General features: G+C 36.8%; 1 protein-coding gene across 1 annotated transcript in view; it reads right to left on the bottom strand.

The window, feature by feature from the left end:
• Window positions 1–411: 411 nt before the first annotated feature.
• LOC140240875 (choline transporter-like protein 2) overlaps window positions 412–21241 on the bottom strand; it is a 61673-nt gene continuing 40843 nt past the window's right edge. Inside the window, 13 exon segments of the mRNA XM_072320648.1 lie at window positions 412–441; window positions 443–501; window positions 504–521; window positions 1615–1699; window positions 2918–3083; window positions 4071–4144; window positions 8463–8566; window positions 10731–10825; window positions 11634–11887; window positions 12400–12484; window positions 13398–13490; window positions 16053–16152; window positions 20083–20205. Of these exon segments, the coding sequence (XP_072176749.1) occupies window positions 412–441; window positions 443–501; window positions 504–521; window positions 1615–1699; window positions 2918–3083; window positions 4071–4144; window positions 8463–8566; window positions 10731–10825; window positions 11634–11887; window positions 12400–12484; window positions 13398–13490; window positions 16053–16152; window positions 20083–20205 (1286 nt within the window).

The raw sequence follows: 21241 nt of genomic DNA, 5'->3' as shown, positions 1-21241 counted from the left end.
TTCTTTTTTCTGCTACAAATCAACATATCTCTTTCTCTCTCCTATCTCTCTCTCCCTTGAATTACTCATCAACATATTTTAATTCATTTATTATCTACCTCCTCTTTTTCTCCATTTATCCCCTCTCCCTCTCCTTCTCCCAATCTTCTAACCCATAATAGTTTGAGGTGTGGCATATAAGCTCTCATCTCTCAAACTTTCTATGTTAAGGTGCTTCGATCTCCATCTCTTTCAACCTGCATCTCTTATCGCTAATTCTCTGTCTCTTTTTGCAGTGCAAGGTGGCTTGCAGTGGCTTTTCTTCGTTTTTTCTTGTTTTGTTTTTTGTGGAGAGGCAATTCATCGTTTGAGAGGAAGATGCGTGGTGTGGTGAGAATGCAAACAGGAGGATGGTCAAGACACCACCGTGTCCTACCACTCTTCCTCCACCTTCTTATTCTTCTCTGCCGACGATCTTCATCATGTTCTTGGACATGTAGTACGGTCTGTCGGGCGACCCTCGTGCCTTTCCAGATCCTCCACTGCACAAAGACACAAAGATCAATCACATAACACCATCAGCAAGAGATCACACTTCGGAGGATGATTTGTGAATCCGGGGTTTCTAATAAACACAAAATCGCTCATAAAGGCTCTTTCAGATATCATAGTTGCAAAAGCAGGTCAGGTCATCGTCATTTCTACTGGGGATTTAAAAATGGAATCTGAAAGTTAGCAACGGATCATACGAAATTTTTGCAGTGTGTATAATTATAAAAGCTCTTTCAGCTAATCCTGGCTGCAGATGATACACGCGCAAAGTTGTGCAAAACGTATTTCAGCAAATTTAAGTAACTGGACTACATTGTACATGTGTAAGATGCATGCTCTTGAGAGAACACTTGGAACACCTAACAAAGTTTGGAAGATAAGTCTGGTCAAACAGTCACCATAATTTCCTTCCCATATGCAGAACGTACACTATGTGCATGGTACTGTCAGTGTAAAGTGCCTTGAGCATTTTATCAATGGAAATGGCACCACAGAAATCGCATGTCTCACATTCTTCTCCTTCTTCTTATCATCATCATCATCACTAATATTATTATTATTATTATTATTATTATTATTATTATTATTATTATTATATTATTATTATTATTATTATTTTTATTATTATTATTATTATTATTATTATTATTATTATTATTATTATTATTATTATTATTATTATTATCATCATCATCATCATTATTATTATCATTATTATTATTTATTATTATTATTATTATTATCATGACTATTGCTACTATCACTATTAATATCATGTGTTTTGAACACACACATCACTAGCTCCTCAGATCATGAGGGCATATAATTGTAAAATGGACACTCAAAAAAACTATGCATGCTTCTCAAGGTTATGTACACACAGTCTTATTGGTCTTCCCCACACCACCTAGACAATCTAAAGATTAATATTACCTCCTTAAATGCTCCCTTAATTGCTTCTGTAATTGCTGCTGTAGCTCCCAGATGATATAAATCTAAATTAGCATTTCATGTGATGAATGTAAAGAAAGTGTGTCAAGAAATTTAGGAAGATTTCACAAGAAATCTGAGCGAGATACTTACAGAAAGACAGGAAGAGGGTGTCCACGCACATGTCAAAGACTCCAAAGAATGCTTTAGCGATGAGGTATGTACCTATACCAATAACCTGGAGAGACAAGAAAAAACAAAAACATCACTGTAGAGTGATAAATCTTCCAATACATTACAGTTTCAAAGAAATCTCTGTTTTCTTCTTTCCAAATAAAATGTACAGGTGCGAGAACTTCATTGATTATTAGAGTCAATTTCACATCTCGAACAAAAATGCAGAGAAACTTGGCATAAACTACAAAAATACTTCTAAAAATGTGATGGAAAATTATGAGAAATTGCAGATATCAGCTGACTCAAATCGCGTTGCAAAATCTGGTATTTCCTTCATCTCATACACATACAGGGGAAAGAGCTGAAAGGTGCTTCAGAAATAGTCAATATGCTGAGGAGCCCCTTGCAAATTCAGAAAGAATTCACAACTAAAACTAATGCAGGGCCAACTCTATGTTTTTAAGATGGGGGGGGGGGGGCAGTTTATATTTCCGGTGCCACTTCCAGGTTTAATAAGCTAACAAGCAAAAAAAAAAAGGCTTAAGACCAATTTTCCAATGCCACTTCCAAGGTTGATTGGCTGATAAGCAACATAAAAAAAAAGAGGCTTACCACACTTTTCTGGTGCCACTTCCGGGTTTAAAGGGATGGTACAGTTTTGGCTGAGACCTAATTTCAGGTCTCTAAACATTTTTCGGTGAGATAATGAGAAATCTCTTATGAAATATGAAAGAGCATGTAATTCTATGAGAAATTCAATGTTTATTTGATGAAAATTGGTTTTGAAATGGCTGAGATATCCAAACATAAAAGCGATTCTAATGAAGTGTGGGACCCACACTTTATTCCGATCGCGTTGTTTTACTTTGTTTTTGGATGTTTCAGTCATTCCAAACCCGATTTTCATCAAATAAATATGGAATTCCTCTTAAAATGGTAAGTTCTGTACTACATCATAAGTGTTTTCTTGGTATCATGCAAAAAGTTAAAAGCCCAATTCTCATCTCCACCAATACTGTACCATCCCTTTAATCAGGTGACAAGTAAAAAAAAGAGAGAGAGGGCGTAAGCACAATTTTCTGGTGCCACTCCTAAGGTAAAAATAGTGGGGGGGGGGGGGCAAAGTGGTAAGTGTATTTCTCTGCATTATGGAAAAAAAAAGTGGGGGGCCCCGAGCAAGTACATGTACGACCCCCTCCCTTCCCCTCCCCCTCCCCCCCCCCCCCCCCCAAAAAAAAAAAACCCCTGCTTTACAATAGTCGGGCAAAGAGCCACTCACGATGATGACAACCCAGTAGTAGTTGACGGCCGGCACTGGGACCACTGCGCTGACCCACGTGACCTCGATGGTGAAGTAGAAGAATGCCGCCACGCAGATGGCGGCCACGACGAGAAGCTGACCAATGAGAAGGAGGAAGTCAGTGATCTTGTTCACCACGGCAACCCTGAAGACAAGAAGACAAACATTTATGACTTCCAAGAGAGGCACATTTTTAAAAAAATATGATTTCTATCAATCAATATTATCGGTAGTTCTTTACGTCATTATTAGGTGCACTAACACAGGAATTACTATGGCAATGGATACCACAGTGATGCCTTGACAACAATCACATCCATGAAATACCATAGTATTAGATACCACGGTATTTCAGTTGGTACCATTCTCATACCGTGGAATTTTTAGCCCGAGAGTACCTCTCCAAGGGAAGCTATGCGCACACGTGTATCTCCTCTGTTGAGAAGACACGGAAGCACATCCGGTCACATGAAAAATACAGCGCTGTTGAAAAGGTGGTATTTTGTGACAGGGTTCACACTCAAACACCGAATATGTGATTGGCATGAACCCTAAATACTGCAGTATTTTGCAAGGTATCTGTGTTTGCGTTACAACATACCACACAAAATACCATCATTGCCATAAGTGTGACTGGCCCTGCTGTTGCAATTCTTCTGAATATTTACATACCATCAAATTGATAACTTCCCACTCATTTGCTTATCATAAATCATATATACAAATGAAAAAAGTGACAGTTTTGTGGGAGATTTTTTTAGGTGATAATACACCTCTCTTTTCTTTCTGCAAAAAGAAGTAAAAATGCTGAGTTCACTGGTTCTCTAAAAGATTGATCTATGCTGATACAATTTATAATAATGACTCCATTTTCATTCATCCTAAGCAATTGTTATCTTTATTTCTCTTCAATTATCATCGGTACATAAATTGGCCGATAAGTAATATTACAACACTAAGAAGTACAAAGTGATGTAACAAGACTAAAGCAAAGTGAGAGCACCCACTGAAATGCCACGAGGCATATACTATGAGTAAACAGCACGAAATAGACATAATGTGTCAACCAAATGATGAAACAGAAGCAAACAAAACAAACCAAGAAAAAACAAAGAAGAAGATGAAAACTCACCTGACGATGTTTCTTAGCAAGAGGAAGAAGGCTTCTTTGGCCGAAGAACAGAAGTTCTTGCCATACACAGCAATCTGACAGACAATGAAAGGGACAAACGAACATCAGTATTACCGTTACTGTCTTCCAAAGACAGACACCAAAATAGTGTTGAGGTATTTTCATACCAAGATCTACACCACTTTTTCTATCTACAGCTATAAAGTGAAAAAAACAAACAAACAAACAAATGTGACATTGCATCACAAAACCAACAAAAAGTCAACAGACATTGGTTTTCAATTACGGACAGATTCTGAAAGATCAAAGTCTAAGCTTTAAAATGACGTATGACTACAAATGGACCATTCTTGCCTATCCAAACAATGGACAGAAAGTACACACTCTGGAAAAGTGTTTACAGAGAAAATAGGCTTTGAAGTTTAGAGTCTATTCAAGTACTTAAAGGGAGCGTATAGTTTTGGTTGAGACCTAATTTCAGGTATCTAACATTTTTTGGTGAAATAATGAGAAACCTCTTATGAAATATGAAAGAGCATGTAATTCTATGAGGAATTCAACGTTTATTTGATGAAAGTTGGTTTTGAAATGGCTGAGATATCCAAAAAAGAGCGATTCTACTAAACTGTGGGACCCACACTTTAATACGATCACTTTGTTTTACTTTGTTTTTGGATGTCTCAGCCAATCCAAACCCGATTTTCATGAAATAAACTTTGAATTCCTCTTATAATGGTATGCTTTGTACTATATCATAAGTGTTTTCTTGGTATCTTGCAGAAAGTTAAAAGCCCAATTCTCATCTCCACCAATACTGTACCATCCCTTTAACCAGGGAGGTGTCTCTCACACCTCCCTGCTTTAACCTGTTCCTTCCGCAAATTCTTAAAATACCTTTGATGTCCCCAAATGAGATTATTTTTGCCCGTCGACAGAGAACGGACAGGCTGGTAATCCATCTGTGTGAAAGCAGTCAAGCAGTGCACATATCCCCTCCCTATGGTCAACTACATGTGCCCTTGAACAATGCAAATATCAATCGGTGCCATGTATGAATAAAGCGTGCGCTGATGGGCTCACAGACCCGTTTGTTCTATACAAAACCAGGCACCTGAATGCGATGACTGGAGTCAGCGAACACAGAAATCTACTGAGCTCAGCTCTGATCGCTAATGTACATGTTCATATGAGTTTTGTAGCAGAGCAAGGGCAAACTAAATTAGAACTAGAAATGTCGCTACGGCGACTGGTGTATGCCTCCGCCATAATACATGGTTCTCCTAATAGGTCTATATAGTACAATGTCTTGACAATGTGTGATGACAGTTTCACACAATTGGCAAAATATCAAAATGACAGGTTTGCCACAAATGTGCTGAATGTTCACTTTCCTAGAACTAGGTTCAATTGGATGAATGATTAAAACGTCAGAGTGCAGGTATTTGGGGGAACTGATGATTTTCACTTGACTTTTGACCCTTTTACAAGTTTATGCATTGAGTAATTTTCAAGGTAATGAGAAAAAGTATAATTTCAGTATGAAATGGTAAAATAGTATTATCGAAACCTGGCCTTTGACCTTTGACCCCACAGTTCCAAAGAGAATCACTGTTAGGTAGAACATGCATAAATATGTAAGTTTCATGAAAATACCTTGAGTTATTTTTGAGATATGGAGGAAAAAGTGCAATTTAGCACTTTCACTTGACCTTTGACCTTTTGACCTTTGACCTTTTGGCAAGAAACTTCCCACAGAATATATATTGGGTTATACATGCATACATCAAGTTTTAAAAAAATCCTTCAGGCATTGCATAAATATAAGGAAAGTAGTTATATTTTGAGGAGTTGACCTTGACCTTTGACCCCCTGACCTTTGACCCATGACCCCAAACTTCCCTAGATAATCACTGCCCATCGGTACAAGCATATATACTAAGTTCCATGAAGATACCTTGAACCATTTGCAAGATATGGAGAAAAACATGAAATTTCAATTTTTTTTTCACAAAATAACCTGTGACCTTTGACCTTTGACCCTGTGACCCTAAAATCCACACAAAGTATCATCCCCCAAGGATATACCCTCATACCAAGTTTGATGCCAAACCACCACACGGTTCTTGATATATTAACAAAAACAAAACGGGACGGACGGACGTACAGACGTACGGACGTACGGACGTACGGACGGACGGACGACCCGAAAACATAATGCCTCCGGCCACTTCGTTGGCGGAGGCATAAAAAGATAAAACATTCTGTAATACACACATTTTTCCAACAGAAAGAGAACATACGGTGATAGAATGAACTCTTATCTTTATATCAAACTCATTTTCTGGGCATTACAACACAAAGAAACATGAATTTAGGCCACGAAAGCAGGCACTCTTGTCTTCATCTTGGGAACCTGGTATACCAGGTTCCCGTATATTATTTGCTCCCACGGGAACCTGGTATACCGGGAATGGGTTAATCTCACCATGCTGTGCTCTGTGCAATGAATGGGACAAAGAAAGAGAATATGAAACTCTACAGCAACAGCAATGAAGGGATAATCAGATTAAGCTGAAAAAAAAATGCAAACTCTATAAACACAATCTCTTCATGACTATTACTATATAACTTTCAAAGCAGTAGCATCATCTTTTCAAAAGTTGTCAGAATTGAAAGTAAAGAGTGTGAAGAGGGGTTCTTAACATATAATGAGGTGCCCCTTTGAACAGACATAGTAGTACCTAATCACACTATTCTACAAAAAGCGTTCTAGTTAAAAACTGCAAAAAAAGGAAAAAAAAGAAAACCACAATTTCCTACTTGTTTTATAATCCCAAATTTTGGATTCATGTAGAAGAAGACTTGCTCTTTCAGAAAATATTAAAATAGTAAAGATCAACTACAGCTGTAGGCTGACCAATTTCATCTATCTAGAGCCCTCATATAAAATCAGGGCCGGCATGCAACTTTTTGTTGGTTTTGTGATGTACAATCACAAATGATACCAAATTGTCAAACACCAAATACCAGCTCACTGCGACAGTCATCATCAGTCATAAATAGAATAGCTGTCAGTGGTAGAATTTGACCCGAGCACAACCAATTTTGGCTTCTGCCAAGGTGTTGCCATGGCAACATCAACAAGTGATAACAACTGATAGGCCACTGCCTACATGTACATGCTGCCTTAAAAATTGCTTGTGTTTTGTAAGTTGTAATCATAAAGCTCTGACGATCATATATAATACTGCCTTTAATCTTCGCTCTGATTTGTTCAATGAATGGCATGCCCATTAGAGTGCTTCCTTCCCCTTTGGCTCAGATGTCTAGAAACTAACTGAGAATGATGGAGATTACCTAATCCCCAAATCCCTAGTGTATCACCATTTGGCCATGTGGCCTTCCTGTTGGACCAGGCACAATGCTACATCCCAGTGGGCTTGCCAACTTTATAACTAGGTCAAGGTCGGATGAATTACTGGATGCTGATGAAAATCTTGGCAGTTGTTAAAGGACAAGTTCACCTTCATAAACATAAGGATTGAGAGAATGCAGCAATATTAGCAGAACACATCAGTGAAAGTTTTTGCATGATAAAAGACAGTGCTTGACTTGCCTCTTTCAGAAAGTAGGGGGAATAATATTACAGTCACTAAACATAATATTATGTCAGTAGAAAGTTGACAGAATGTGTACTTTTCAAACAGAAATGAAATTTTGTGGAATTCTCTTTATATTTTCTTGATATCTAGTCTACGCATGGACATCACACACTGTAGTAGTCATTTCATCCAGCAATGGCGGCAATGAAACCTCCAGAATTCCTAACTTCTGAACGGATTGTCAAATTTTCCTTGCACTTTCACTGATGTGTTCTGCTCTGATATTGCTGCATTCACTCAGTTCACACATATATTAAAGGGACTGTACAGTACTGGTTGAGGTGGGGATTCAGGTTTATAACATTCCTATTGAAGTGAGATAATGAGAAACCTGTTATGAAATATGAAAGAGCATGTAATTTTAAGAAGGATTCAACATTCATTTGATGAAAATCGGTTTTCAAATGGCCGAGATATCCAAAAAACAAATGATAACAATAAAAGGGGACAGACCACTCCTTTTATTAGGAGCTCTTTGTTTCACTTTGGGTTTTTTTTTTTGGATATCTCAGCCATTTCAAAACCGATTTTCATCAAATAAACTTTTGATACCCCTTAGAATTGCACGCTCTTTGACATCTCATAGAGTGGTTTCTGAATATCTCGCGAAACGTTAAAAGCTAAATCCTCACCTCGACCAGAACTGTACAGTCCCTTTAAGTTGAACTTGCCCTTTGAGCTCAGTGCCTGGGCACAGAAAGGCTTGATTGTGCTCAATGCTGGTACTCACCAGAATATATGCATTCTTGTTGATGAACTTCATGAATTTCTCCAGGCAATAGAAGCAACATTTCATGCAGCGCAGAATAAACTTTGCCACTTTGTTCTCTTTTCCTGATGGGAGATGAAATATCATGGACCAGAGATGTAGAGGTGGTACAAATAAGGGGAAAAAAAGAGCACCAATTCAAATTCAAATATATTCAAAGTCTACACTGAAAAAAAAAAATGGATTTTTAGTTAATAGCAGATTCTGAAAGAGCAGACTAAATATCTAAATATCTAAATATTGGAAAGAAAGGACACACTCTCTTTCAGAAAATATGAAAAACTTAAGATTGGTTAGGTTGACCATTTCACCTATTTTCAGTCCTCACACAAAATCACTGTGTGCGACTTCTTGTTCATTTTGTGGTGCACGGTTACATATATATATATATATATATATATATATATATAGAAAACTTTGAGCAAAGAAAATGGGTTTTCATCGGGATTCGAACCCAGACCTCCGGATTACTAGACCGGTGCTCTACCGACTGAGCTATTGAAAGCCCTAGATCGGTGTTCATCCCAAACCCTTAATTCTATTTGCTCGTGTGGTCAGAAGCTATAGTGTGTGCATGTGTGCCACTCGAATCCCGATGAAAACCCATTTTCTTTGCTCAAAGTTTTCGCTATTTATTATTACAATTGTTTCTGGTCAGTTTTTCCTTCCTTGTTTCAAAATATATATATATATATATATATATATATATATATATGTATATATGAAGGGTTTGTTTGCAAAAACCGATAAGTCCATTTTTGAAGATTTTGAAGTATGATCTCTGTCGTACAAGTACAAAATAATACCTTTTAAATGATATATTGGTCACTACATTATAATGGTATATTTTTGAAGTTATGGTCAAAAGAAGCAAAAATTTTCTTATTATTCTCTTTATTTTTCTTGACCTTTAATCGCAAATATCTCCATTTGGCAAATATGGACTTATCGGTTTTTGCAAACAAACTCTTCATATATATATATATATATATATATATATATATATATATATATATATATATATATATATATATATATATGATCATCAATGTGTACATGCATACATTAACTTTTAACAGCAAAAAAGCAGAAACAATAAACCTGCTGGACATCCTTGAGTGGAGAACTTAATATGAAAGATCAAACTTAGAAAACATGCACAAATATTTGCATCAGAGAGTAATAATAAATTATTAGCTGAATTGTCATTTTATTTCATTTTGCACATTATGATAAGAACAGATCAAAATGCATTTGAATTCTTTCCCAAGTTGCTCTAAGCAAATTCTTGTATTTATTCGAAATGATGTATTGAAATGCAGCTTGTAATTTAATGAAATACTGTAAAACTCTTTCATCTCCAAATATTGTCTCAACGCTAAGCATTATTTCAAAACATAGAGGAATGTCAGACATCCTATTGCTGTGCTTTCGAAACCCAAATATGCGCTTGCATAGTTAAGTACAAAGAGTTGTTATTCCATCTACAGTATGTCCCCTCCCCCCCCCCCTGAAAAAAATAAAAGTAAATAAACGAATAAATAGATAAATAAACAAACGAATAAATAAATAAATAAATAATAAATGAATAAATAAATGACTAGATAAATAAATAAATGATAAATGACTCAATAAATAAACAAATAAATAAATGATAAATGACTCAATAAATAAACAAATAAATAAATGATAAATGAATAAATAAATAAATAAACAAATAAATAATTAATCATAAATTCGATTTTGCAATGATAACTTTCACAATAATTATGCAATATTAATGGTATTTCAGGGTATGAAACTATTAGTTCTTCTTACCTACATCTTGCAGAAAACCCAATTCAATTTTGTTAAGTGTTCACAGAGAAATGTGGATCATTGGGAAGCATGTCATGGGTCTGTTTCTTCCAAATCTAGCACTTGGATGCTCTTGGCATCCATAACACAAAGGACTACACTTGGAGGGAAGAGATATTTGGCATGCACGACAAGGATCCCAATTTTTCTGTGACTACTAAAGCAAAACAGATGGTGTTTTCTGTAAGATGTCAGTTATAGTTTCATACCTTGAAATCGCATTTTGACTGATTCGTTATTTGTGAAATTATTGTTGCAGAAAGCCCAGTTGCATTTTTTTTTTTTTTTTTTTTCGCGCACATACCATACAGCACCTCCCTGGTTCAAGTACAACTCCCCATTATTAGATCTAGCCAACACATCATGCTTTACCTTTGAGCTGGTACTCTGCGTATTCCAGCATAACTCGTATAATCTGTATGATGGCGATGAGAAGAGACCCAAACGCGATGGAACCTGTGTGAAATCTACAAAGAAAAAGGAATTCAGTGGATACCGCTTCTGTAATGTATTACAACTGTATGCCTGCTTCGTTCACAAAGGGCTGCCTGCGTGTAAATAAACACAAAGTTCACAGAGGTTGTGTTTTTACTGTTACTACGTATGTGAATAGAATCGTATGCCTGCTGATCTCTATCACTATGAACGTCAAGTGAAAAAGAAGGAACTAGAGCATGCGCTGGGATTTGACCTTTAAAAAAAAAAGTATTTTTCTAGGAAAAAGGTTATCAATATGCCAAAAGCATACTGGTCTTACACCGCACTTTGTACATAATGTTGCTTTGTGTAATCGTGTATACAAGTAATGATTCTTTCGTTGGGTATTATTCAAGAAAAAAAGAAAAGGCAGAAAATGATATATGGCATAGATGGAAATGCCAAAGTTTGACACTCTCAACTGTACTACAGCTATGTTTGGCTCATGCTTGTCAAGTGCAGCTGAGTAGATACGACTAAACAGCAAAGGCAGGTTGAATTCAATTTCAATTCAGTTCAATTTAAATGCTATTTTCAGTATCATAACTTCTTAAGATACAACTAAATAAATCATAGTACATGAACGTTCATTTGAAAATGGAAGAAAATGAAGCAAGTGCATAACCTATTCTAAACTATTTCATTTAAACAAAATCACTGTGTTATTGGAAAAGAGAGGGCCACAAAAAAGACAAGCTTGAAGAGATGTGGGCCACTCAATTGATTTGAAATACAAATAGAGTAAACCATGAGAGTGCACAGAAGCACCTAAGATAAAAGACTTATAAAGCAACCTACCGGATGGCTCGATAGAAGCCCTTACTGAGGGCAAAGAAAGGGACGTCTGCTGGCTTGTTGAAGGCCCAGTAGTACGAGGCGAAGGCCCCAGCCAGGGTCACCTGACTAAGGCCAATCACAAAGTTGATGAGCCAGAAGAAAGCAAACAAGTTGTAGAGTTGCAGCCACTTGTAGTACCCCAGCATGTCATATCGCACGAAGACGCACGACAGTTCAGTCATGTTGGAGGTGATGTTGAAATCTTCTTCGAAAGTCTGCATGAACAAAATTGAACAGATCAACATAATCACCCAGGCAACATCTACCAATAATTCCATCAACCCTTCAACAGCCAAGAGTTGCAACAATTGAAATACATTACCACAACCATCAAAATATTATTATGGCACATTGGTAATTTACAAGTGATTGAAAGTTTCAGATGTCACCTTGCTTGGTGTGGTCTGTATTTTTTATTTTGCTCTTTATTTTGTACAATTTGCACTTTCCACATACCTACAGAAGCAGCATCTCAATATGATAAGAATGTACTGACTGCTTTGGAGGACCAAAACATCAACACCTCTGCAGTCCTAATCAGAAAATTGATTCATGGTATTACAGAATACCCAGTGATTTGAGTGGATGAAGTATTCCTGATCATTTCAGAGTTCATATATTGCTAATCACTTCAAGTTAAAAGATGCAAAAAAAAAATCATCTAACTTGACAACAAATACCACTAATCAAGGGTGCTATATCATTTGAAAGTTAGCCATGAACTTGCCTCCATATCACAGGTCTGCCCCGTCGATGCCATACCTGTGGCATTGTATACTTCATAAACTGGCACTTCCGAGGTTGCTAGGTAACTGAGCAATTTTGGGACCTGGTCAAGGACGAATGCATTTTCTACTCCATAAAGATCGCCATCACTAAGAGAAAACCTTATCACATTTAAGTATACATTAGTAGAAAAATTGTTCGCACATCTTACACTTGACAACTGATTTATAAAAATGTAATTTTGATCTCCTACGGATGTTAATTGTGGGCCCTATTTGCTGTTCATGTTCAAATTGACAGCAGTTTGAAGGATGTGAAATCAAGTGTGGTTATGTGGTCTAAACAAAGCATTTATAAAAGGCTCTGATAAATTTTGCTGCGAAGTAATTTGATGATGACATGCAATAATTCATAGTGAAGAACATTTATAGATTCAACCAATTTCTCAACTGTTTAGGGAGTGGCCTGGTATGACATTTCTCAGAGATTGCACAAAGTGCAAGCGGTCTCTGACGATGGGGAGGGAAACGATATTGACATGGGCAAAGTTTATTCAAATCAATGAATTCTTGAATCAAGCTTTTTATTTCTACTCATTGACAAACTGCCCTACATCGATGACATATCCGCAAAGCATCAGTTAATCAGTGATTTAGTAGCACCAACGATAAGAAAATCACGGGCATTAACATTTGCGTTACATCCAAACCAACGAACCTCCTGATCACTCGGCAGGCATCATATCCACTGGACCAACGAGCTTCTGCCAGACAGTCAGTGCTAGTTCTAATCCTTAAAGCAAGCAGCAGGTACTGCAAATTTATTCGAATTGATGAATATCTACATAAGCCCACAATTTTTTTATCAACGCTACTAGCAAAACACTGATTAATTGGTGGTTGATGTTGGGCAACTTGCCAATCAGTTGCAATAAAAAAAGAAAAAAAGAAAGGTGTTGGTAAGAGTTGGCGTGGTGAGGTACAAAGACCGAAAGGATACACAGCGATGGCAGCCCAGACGACGACCACGCCCGTTTGGAGGATGAAGGGAATAATGGGCCAGAAGAGGGTGCTCCACATCGAACTCACCGCCCTGACAGACAGACAGACAAACAGACACTCTCACATTTATATGTGCCATATACATGTTTTAATACTGTATACGGCAAATATTTCGTGAGGTTTTTATTTTCGCCAATTTTGCGAGTGGAATGCTATTCGCTAATTTTAAAAATGCACAGAAATATCAAATTTCATTGCCACATTAATGTGACGTGCACGCATACATTTCTTCTTTCGGTACTGTACTCCACGATCGCGAATTTAACCACTCGCAAAATTGTTCGAGGGTACCAATTCGCGAAAAATTAGACTCACGAAATATATGGCGTATACAGTAGTATGCAAACAGTGTTGACCTGACACTGCTGTACATCATACAAGAAACTAGAAATGTCGCTTCGGCGACTGGTGTATGCCTCCGCCATAATACATGGTTCTCCTAATAGGTCTATAGTACAATGTCTTGACAATGTGTGATGACAGTTTCACACAATTGGCAAAATATTAAAATGACAGGTTTGCCACAAATGTGCTGAATGTTCACTTTCCTAGAACTAGGTTCAATTGGATGAATGATTAAAACGTCAGAGTGCAGGTATTTGGGGGAACTGATGATTTTCACTTGACTTTTGACCCTTTTACAAGTTTATGCATTGAGTAATTTTCAAGGTATTGAGAAAAAGTATAATTTCAGTATCAAATGGTAAAATAGTATTATCGAAACCTGGCCTTTGACCTTTGACCCCACAGTTCCAAAGAGAATTACTGTTAGGTAGAACATGCATAAATATGTAAGTTTCATGACAATACCTTGAGTTATTTTTGAGATATGGAAGAAAAAGTGCAATTTAGCACTTTCACTTGACCTTTGACCTTTTGACCTTTGACCTTTTGGCAAGAAACTTCCCACAGAATATATATTGGGTTATACATGCATACATCAAGTTTTAAAAAAATCCTTCAGGCACTGCATAAATATAAGGAAAGTAGTTATATTTTGAGGAGTTGACCTTGACCTTTGACCCCTGACCTTTGACCCATGACCCCCAACTTCCCTAGATAATCACTGCCCATCGGTACAAGCATATATACTAAGTTCCATGAAGATACCTTGAACCATTTGCGAGATATGGAGAAAAACATGAAATTTCAATTTTTTTTTTCACAAAATAACCTGTGACCTTTGACCTTTGACCCTGTGACCCTAAAATCCACACAAAGTATCATCCCCCAAGGATATACCCTCATACCAAGTTTGATGCAAAACCACCACACAGTTCTTGAGATATCGACAAAAACAAAACGGGACGGACGGACGTACGGACGTACAGACGTACGGACGTACGGACGTACGGACGGACGGACGGACGGACGGACGGACGACCCGAAAACATAATGCCTCCGGCCACTTCGTTGGCGGAGGCATAAAAAAAATGCAGCCTTATGCTGGATTAATTAGAGTTAAATATCAATACGACTTCATCTAGATTTCTTGTTTTGATTTTTCAGGGGTGACTATTTACATGATAGTTTGCAATCAAAATTCATACCAATTACCGGTAGTCAAAGGATGTGCCTGACCTATCAATCAATTTTGCCCATTTAGAAGTTCTGAGCAATCTTTTTGATTCCCAGTGTTCAGTGCTTAAATTTTTCATATCAATTTTCTTTTGAGAACTTTCTTCAATGAGTGAATATGCATTCACTATACAAATAATGAATGTTTATGAGTGCAATGGACAGAATACTTCATGAGGTGAAAGATGAAATGATCCATTCAACTCGGCTATGCCTCGTTGAATGGATCAAACATTTCATCTTTCACCAAATGAAATATTCTGCCCATTGCATGAATGAAAAACATTTATTATTTGTTTTATATAACGCCTAAAATAGATCTTTGTTATTTGATGTTTCATTAAAACAAGAGAGAATCTGAGATCACGAGATGCGAGTGCTCACTGAGTGCTTTACGCTAGCGCGCTGTCGCATACACACACTGCAAATGCAAGCGTTTTACACACGTAGCGCGTTGGGCTCTAAGCGAGCGTGCAATGGAGCAAATCGTATGGATCCAAAATTGCACGGTAAATGGAGCCACAATTGCACGGATGATGACGTCATAGTGAAATAGACTGAATGATCAATGTCAAACAACCAATCAATATGACAAGGATCTCTTCAGGCATTATATAAAATACCACAGTGATGAAACATGGAAAGAAACACAATGAAGAGAAGAAAGAGATTTGACTTTTGTTCATTGTCACATATTTCACTGAGTTCTCATTTCGGACAAAACGAGTGAGAATGATTAAACCAGACTTCACTCATTTCTAAACATAGAATATTTACAGCTTTATCATACCAACAAACTGCAATAAATATGGTAACATCTATGTCGCTTGTTTGAACTTTTGATCTGATTGTGCAGTTGATGGACTAAAATATCCTGCAATTCTCTCCAATGCCAGACATAGGTTTGTAAGGGACATACTCCACTAAATGTCATAAATGCTCTTTTTCTCTCTTGCACGTTCTTCCATCGCGCAGATGTCACCATCATCAGAATTTGGCAATGGGTGTGGCTAACCTGCTGGATTCGGAAATGAGCTGCACGGCGATGCGGATCCGGGAACAGAGGCAGATGGTGAGGAGGAATAGAATAAGGAGGAGCACCGCCAGGACGATACCTATGACACAAGCGAAAAGTATAAGAATATGATTAATCCATCAAATCTTTGCTGTACAAATCATCATCATCTAATCATCATCAGTTTGGTGACTCTCAATTTCAGCACATTTCTTTACAGTGTTGAAAGAATAGAGGAAACTGGATAGATTTGCCAAATCTGCACACAGTCAATAAGAAAATTAACAAATATTTTTGAAGGGAAACATGAAATCTTACCTCCTTGAATGTGCTACCAATTTCAGAATATCAAAATTATATATTTAGCAATTTAGAGACTTTTTAGAATTTTGTGCCAAACACTAACAATTACATCTATATATTAAAAGAATTAAGAAATCAAATGAAAGAGATTTTTCTTTTTACTCTACCCTTATGACAGAGTAACAATATACACTAAATGTTGTAACAAAAAGGTACACCCCCCCCAAAAAAAAAAAAAAAATCACATAAATGTGATTTCCGAGAAATAATGGGCAACATGGAAGAGACTTTGAAGTCACGTTCACCATGTACGCCAACACTTTCCTCATCTCACAGTACTCATTGACTGCAGTCAACAGAACAGTGAGAGAACCTTTAACCCTAACTAGGCCGGGCTATTTAGGTATTTGTAGATGATTTAGGTAGAGGCCTCCCAGGCCCCCCCTCCAGATCTCAGCCATCGACCGCGCGATCGTGACGAAAATTTGCACACACATTGCCTATGATGTAATCTAAAGTACGGTGAAATTCATTTTTCAAAAAATTATAATTTATGCTAAATTATGCTAATTTATGCATAATGATGCATGAAATCAGACAATTTGGTATAAATCACTAAATAAAACTCAAAACAGGCACAATTTTTGTGTAAATATTCTTTTTAGTGTCCTTAGCAAATGTAAGAGCAAAAAATTGTGCCATCAGGGGCCCGTTGCATAAAACTTACTATTGAATTTCAATGGTAACTACCGTCAAAATTAGGCATCACAGCCAATCAGCATCAAGGATTATAAAATTTACCGCTGATTTGAAGACTTACCGCTAGAAAGGAGCGGTAAGTCCAGCGGTAAGGGTTTTATGCAACAGGGCCCAGAAAACATTTCTGAAGTATTTTATTGTTTTTTGAATTTCTTATGTATTTCTTTGTTTTTTTGACTTTATGTTTTTCATTGTTTTTTCGACGAAATTTGTCCGCGACATTGTTCCGAACAAGAAAATAGGTTATTAACTAATTTTAATCAATAAAACCCCAAAATAATCGTGCTTTTATGAAATTTGCCTGTAAGCACAGTTTGCATTGAAATTGTACACGAATTCACGTTTTTGAGCAATTTTTGGTCTGACATGCACGTACATATTTATGCGCAACTTCGGAACCGCGTGCCCGGGCATCGCAAATTTGGTGTCAAAAGATGCGGGAGACTCGAAAGAAAAAAGTCATGAAACGTCGCGGCGATAGCTTTTCGCGATAGCGATACATCGCGCGGAACGTCGAGGGGGGGCCTCGGAGGCCCCCCCCCCCCCCCCGGCCTAGTTAGGGTTAATTGAGCATCATGAAGAGTTTGTTCGCAAAAACCGATAAGTCCATATTTGCCAAATGGAGATATTTGCGATTAAAGGTCAAGAAAAACAAGGAGAATTATAAGAAAATTATTTCTTCTTTTGACCATAACTTCAAAAATGTACCTTTATATGTAGTGACCAATATATCATTTAAAAGGTATTATTTTGTACTTTATGACAGAGACCGTACTTCAAAATCTTCAAAAATGGACTTATTGGTTTTTGCAAACAAACTCTTCATATATATACCTACACATTCAAGCAAATAATAATGATAAAAATAATAATAATAATAATAATAATAACAATAATAATAATAATAATAATAATAATAATAACAATAATAATAATAATAATAACAATAATAATAATAATAATAATAATAATAATAATAATAATAATAATAATAATAACAATAATAATAATAATAATAATAATAATAATAATAATAATAATAATAATAATAATAATAATAACAATAATAATAATAATAATAATAATGATAATGAAAATAATAATAATGATAATAATAATAATAATGACAATAATTATAATGATAACAACAACAATAACACCTGGATCTTATTAAGCACTTTTACAGCAAACTGATCAACGCGCTGTCATTGCAATATGCATGCAATCTTTACAGAACACTCATAAAACTTTATTATGATTACAACAGTTTGGCTTTCAGTTTCTTCTTGAAAGTTCCTTCTGTAACACATAGATGGACTAGATTTGTTATTATTGCGATGCAACACTAGAATAACAGCTAATTTAGCTTCACTCTCGCTCTGTATGCAAGGTATATGCTAATGTTTCATCTTTACATTAGGCTATTTTCTCTTCAAACTTTTTGCTTCTTCAATAACAGCCTTTGGCATTGCAATCCCACCAGTGCAGGTCAATCTGCAAGTCAGAATTCAGTCAGTTCACCATTTATTCCTCTATCACAGCTAAAAATTAATCTGTCTTTCCATTCTGTTATCAAACTATTATACCTAACTTTAGTTTCTATGTTTGAATGTACCAGCTGCACGTCTTATTGCTTTTGAAAATCACCAAAAAAAATCATTATTTCATGTGTTATATATCTTCACAGCAGAAATCTATGGATTGATTTTAATATGAGTTTGAATTTAGAGATCTAATCAAAAAATGAATGCTAAAATACAAGTGAAATCAGGTATGCAGGCATAAATAGATGGCATAAGAGAATACTGAAAAAAACAAACAACAGTTATTAAACTGGTAATGCATCATTTAACTTTAAGTTTGATAGGCAATATGAAACAGTGGTCTTATTACATGAGATGCTCTCATACTACAATTTATTACTCTGAGTGGAGTGTTGCAAGTTTCACAATTGCTCAACAAATTCATTACACTTCTTAACATTACTCTTCATAACTAAACTTGGTCTCACACGAAGCTGCCCTAACTTCAAGTTACCACATGATGGTAAAGCTAACTTTGATTTGCAGATACTGGTGCCCAAAAGTGCACATAACACGTAAATACACCAACTCAAAGTTAGCACAATACTCCAACCACAAGAAATCTTGTGGTTAGGACACACACAGCTCAAAGGGCATTCCCAGGGAAGGGTTGTATCAAGTGGACTCATGTGAATGCAGTTAAACAATGAGTTTGTTATAGTTATAAGCTTGAAACCCACAAGCTCTGATTACTTCCGGCACGTGAACATCTGCACGCAAATGCTTGGTATCCGTGAAACTGCCGTCATTGAGCGCTGCACACTGCACTTCTGGATTATATCATCAATGGTAGCTCATTGTCAATTACATGTAGCTACAAGTTAGTGCTATCATCATTTATAAGTTTAGTGCTGTGTGAATGTAATACCAGTGGCAGATCCAGAGGGGGGCGCATCAAGCATGTGCCCCTCTCTATTTTTGGTTAAAACCGAGGAAATAAAAAGAATGAAAGGGGGTGCGTGCGCCCCCCTTAAATTTTGTAAAGGTGCCTCCCCTTTACAGAATTCCAGGATCCACCCCTGAATACTAGGAGGTATTATGCCTGTCATTGATACTAAAATCATCAATGGTAGTGTGACGGAGTGAACATGGCTATACTCCTTCAAGATTAAGAAACTTGAGTCCTCATCCAGATTTAAAGACCTGGCAGCATTGGTATACCATGGAAAGGAAGGCTGTCTTGACTCAAATTTTTGGGAGATGTTGTCTTCACGAATGGATACCAGTACTAACATAGGTAAATTGCACTATTACCCTAGCACATGGCGACATTTTCGCAGGTTGTTTAATACCACTTTGCTTTGATTTCTCCCTTACGATTAGCCAAGCTACTGCGAGGTAGCCCCTTTCTGGAATTATTAAGATTCAGAGGGTTAAAGGATTACCTATAATGAGCCAGGTTTGCTGCAGACGTAGGTAGCTGTCAAGATTGGTGGTGAACTCGATAGCAGCATCAGACCCCGGAACGTTGGCTAGATCCTGGTACTGTCTGAAGCACTGGTAGATACCTTAAATAGACATTATGGTGTAACAGCACGAAAGAGAGAAATTTGGAGTTTCGGATTCACAATGTCATTTGTAACAAAAATCTCCTACTGAAGATAATCAGTGGAATTAGAAATCAGATTCACACCTATTCACTGTATTTTCACATGCCTCATTCTGATGAGCACATCTTTCGAAAATGAAAGATAAAGACAGATGAAGTACTTCCCGTACATCATAAGAACAGGAAACCAAAACTTGGAGACAAAGGTCAATATGCAATGTACAGTGTAACAAGCTCATGAAATGCACAATAATAATATTCCCTCAGAGATGTTTTGCTATTACCTTGTTTCTCTTTTCTAATTCAAAGACTGACCACTGACATTGACAGTATACTGTATACGCTGTTATTTTCGTGTACAGATATATTTTCGCGAATGAGGAGGTCATACACATTTTCAGGAGATGTTGTTTTTTGCGAATTGATGCCAACACTAACATAAATGTGCTATTACCTTAGTGCATGGAGACATTTTCACATGTTGTTAAATTCGCGATCCAACTGAGGTTCGCAAAATTCGCGAAAATTAAACCCTTGAGAAAATAACAAGTTATACAGGAAGTGTCTCATTTCTGCTTTCTTGCCATGTGGCATTGGAAATAACTTATACTAAACAGCCACACATATATGAACAGATACGAGACTAATGTCTTCTAGTGGATATTGTTTGCTGCGACGTTGGTCTGTATCCGGAGTAACTGGGTATTGCTCAAGTTTGCTTTTATGCACCATTGATATGATTATGTTGATTCCAATTATTTTTTGTTGTTCTTGTTGTTCCTGTTCTTGTTGCTACTGTTGTTATTGTTGTTGTTGTTGTAATTGTTGCTGCTGCTGCTGCTGCTGCTGCTGCTGCTGTTGTTGTTGTTGTTGTTGTTGTTGTTGTTGTTGTTGTTGTTGTTGTTGTTGTTGGGGTTGGGGTTGTTGAGGTTGTTGGGGTTGTTGGGGTTGTTAGGGTTGTTGGGGTTGTTGGGGTTGTTGGGGTTGTTGTTGGG

This window comes from Diadema setosum, chromosome 17 (genome assembly GCF_964275005.1).
Source record: "Diadema setosum chromosome 17, eeDiaSeto1, whole genome shotgun sequence".
NCBI lineage: Eukaryota > Metazoa > Echinodermata > Echinoidea > Diadematoida > Diadematidae > Diadema > Diadema setosum.
Note: the sequence above shows the minus strand (reverse complement) of the source record. Positions and strands in the feature narration are given on the sequence as shown.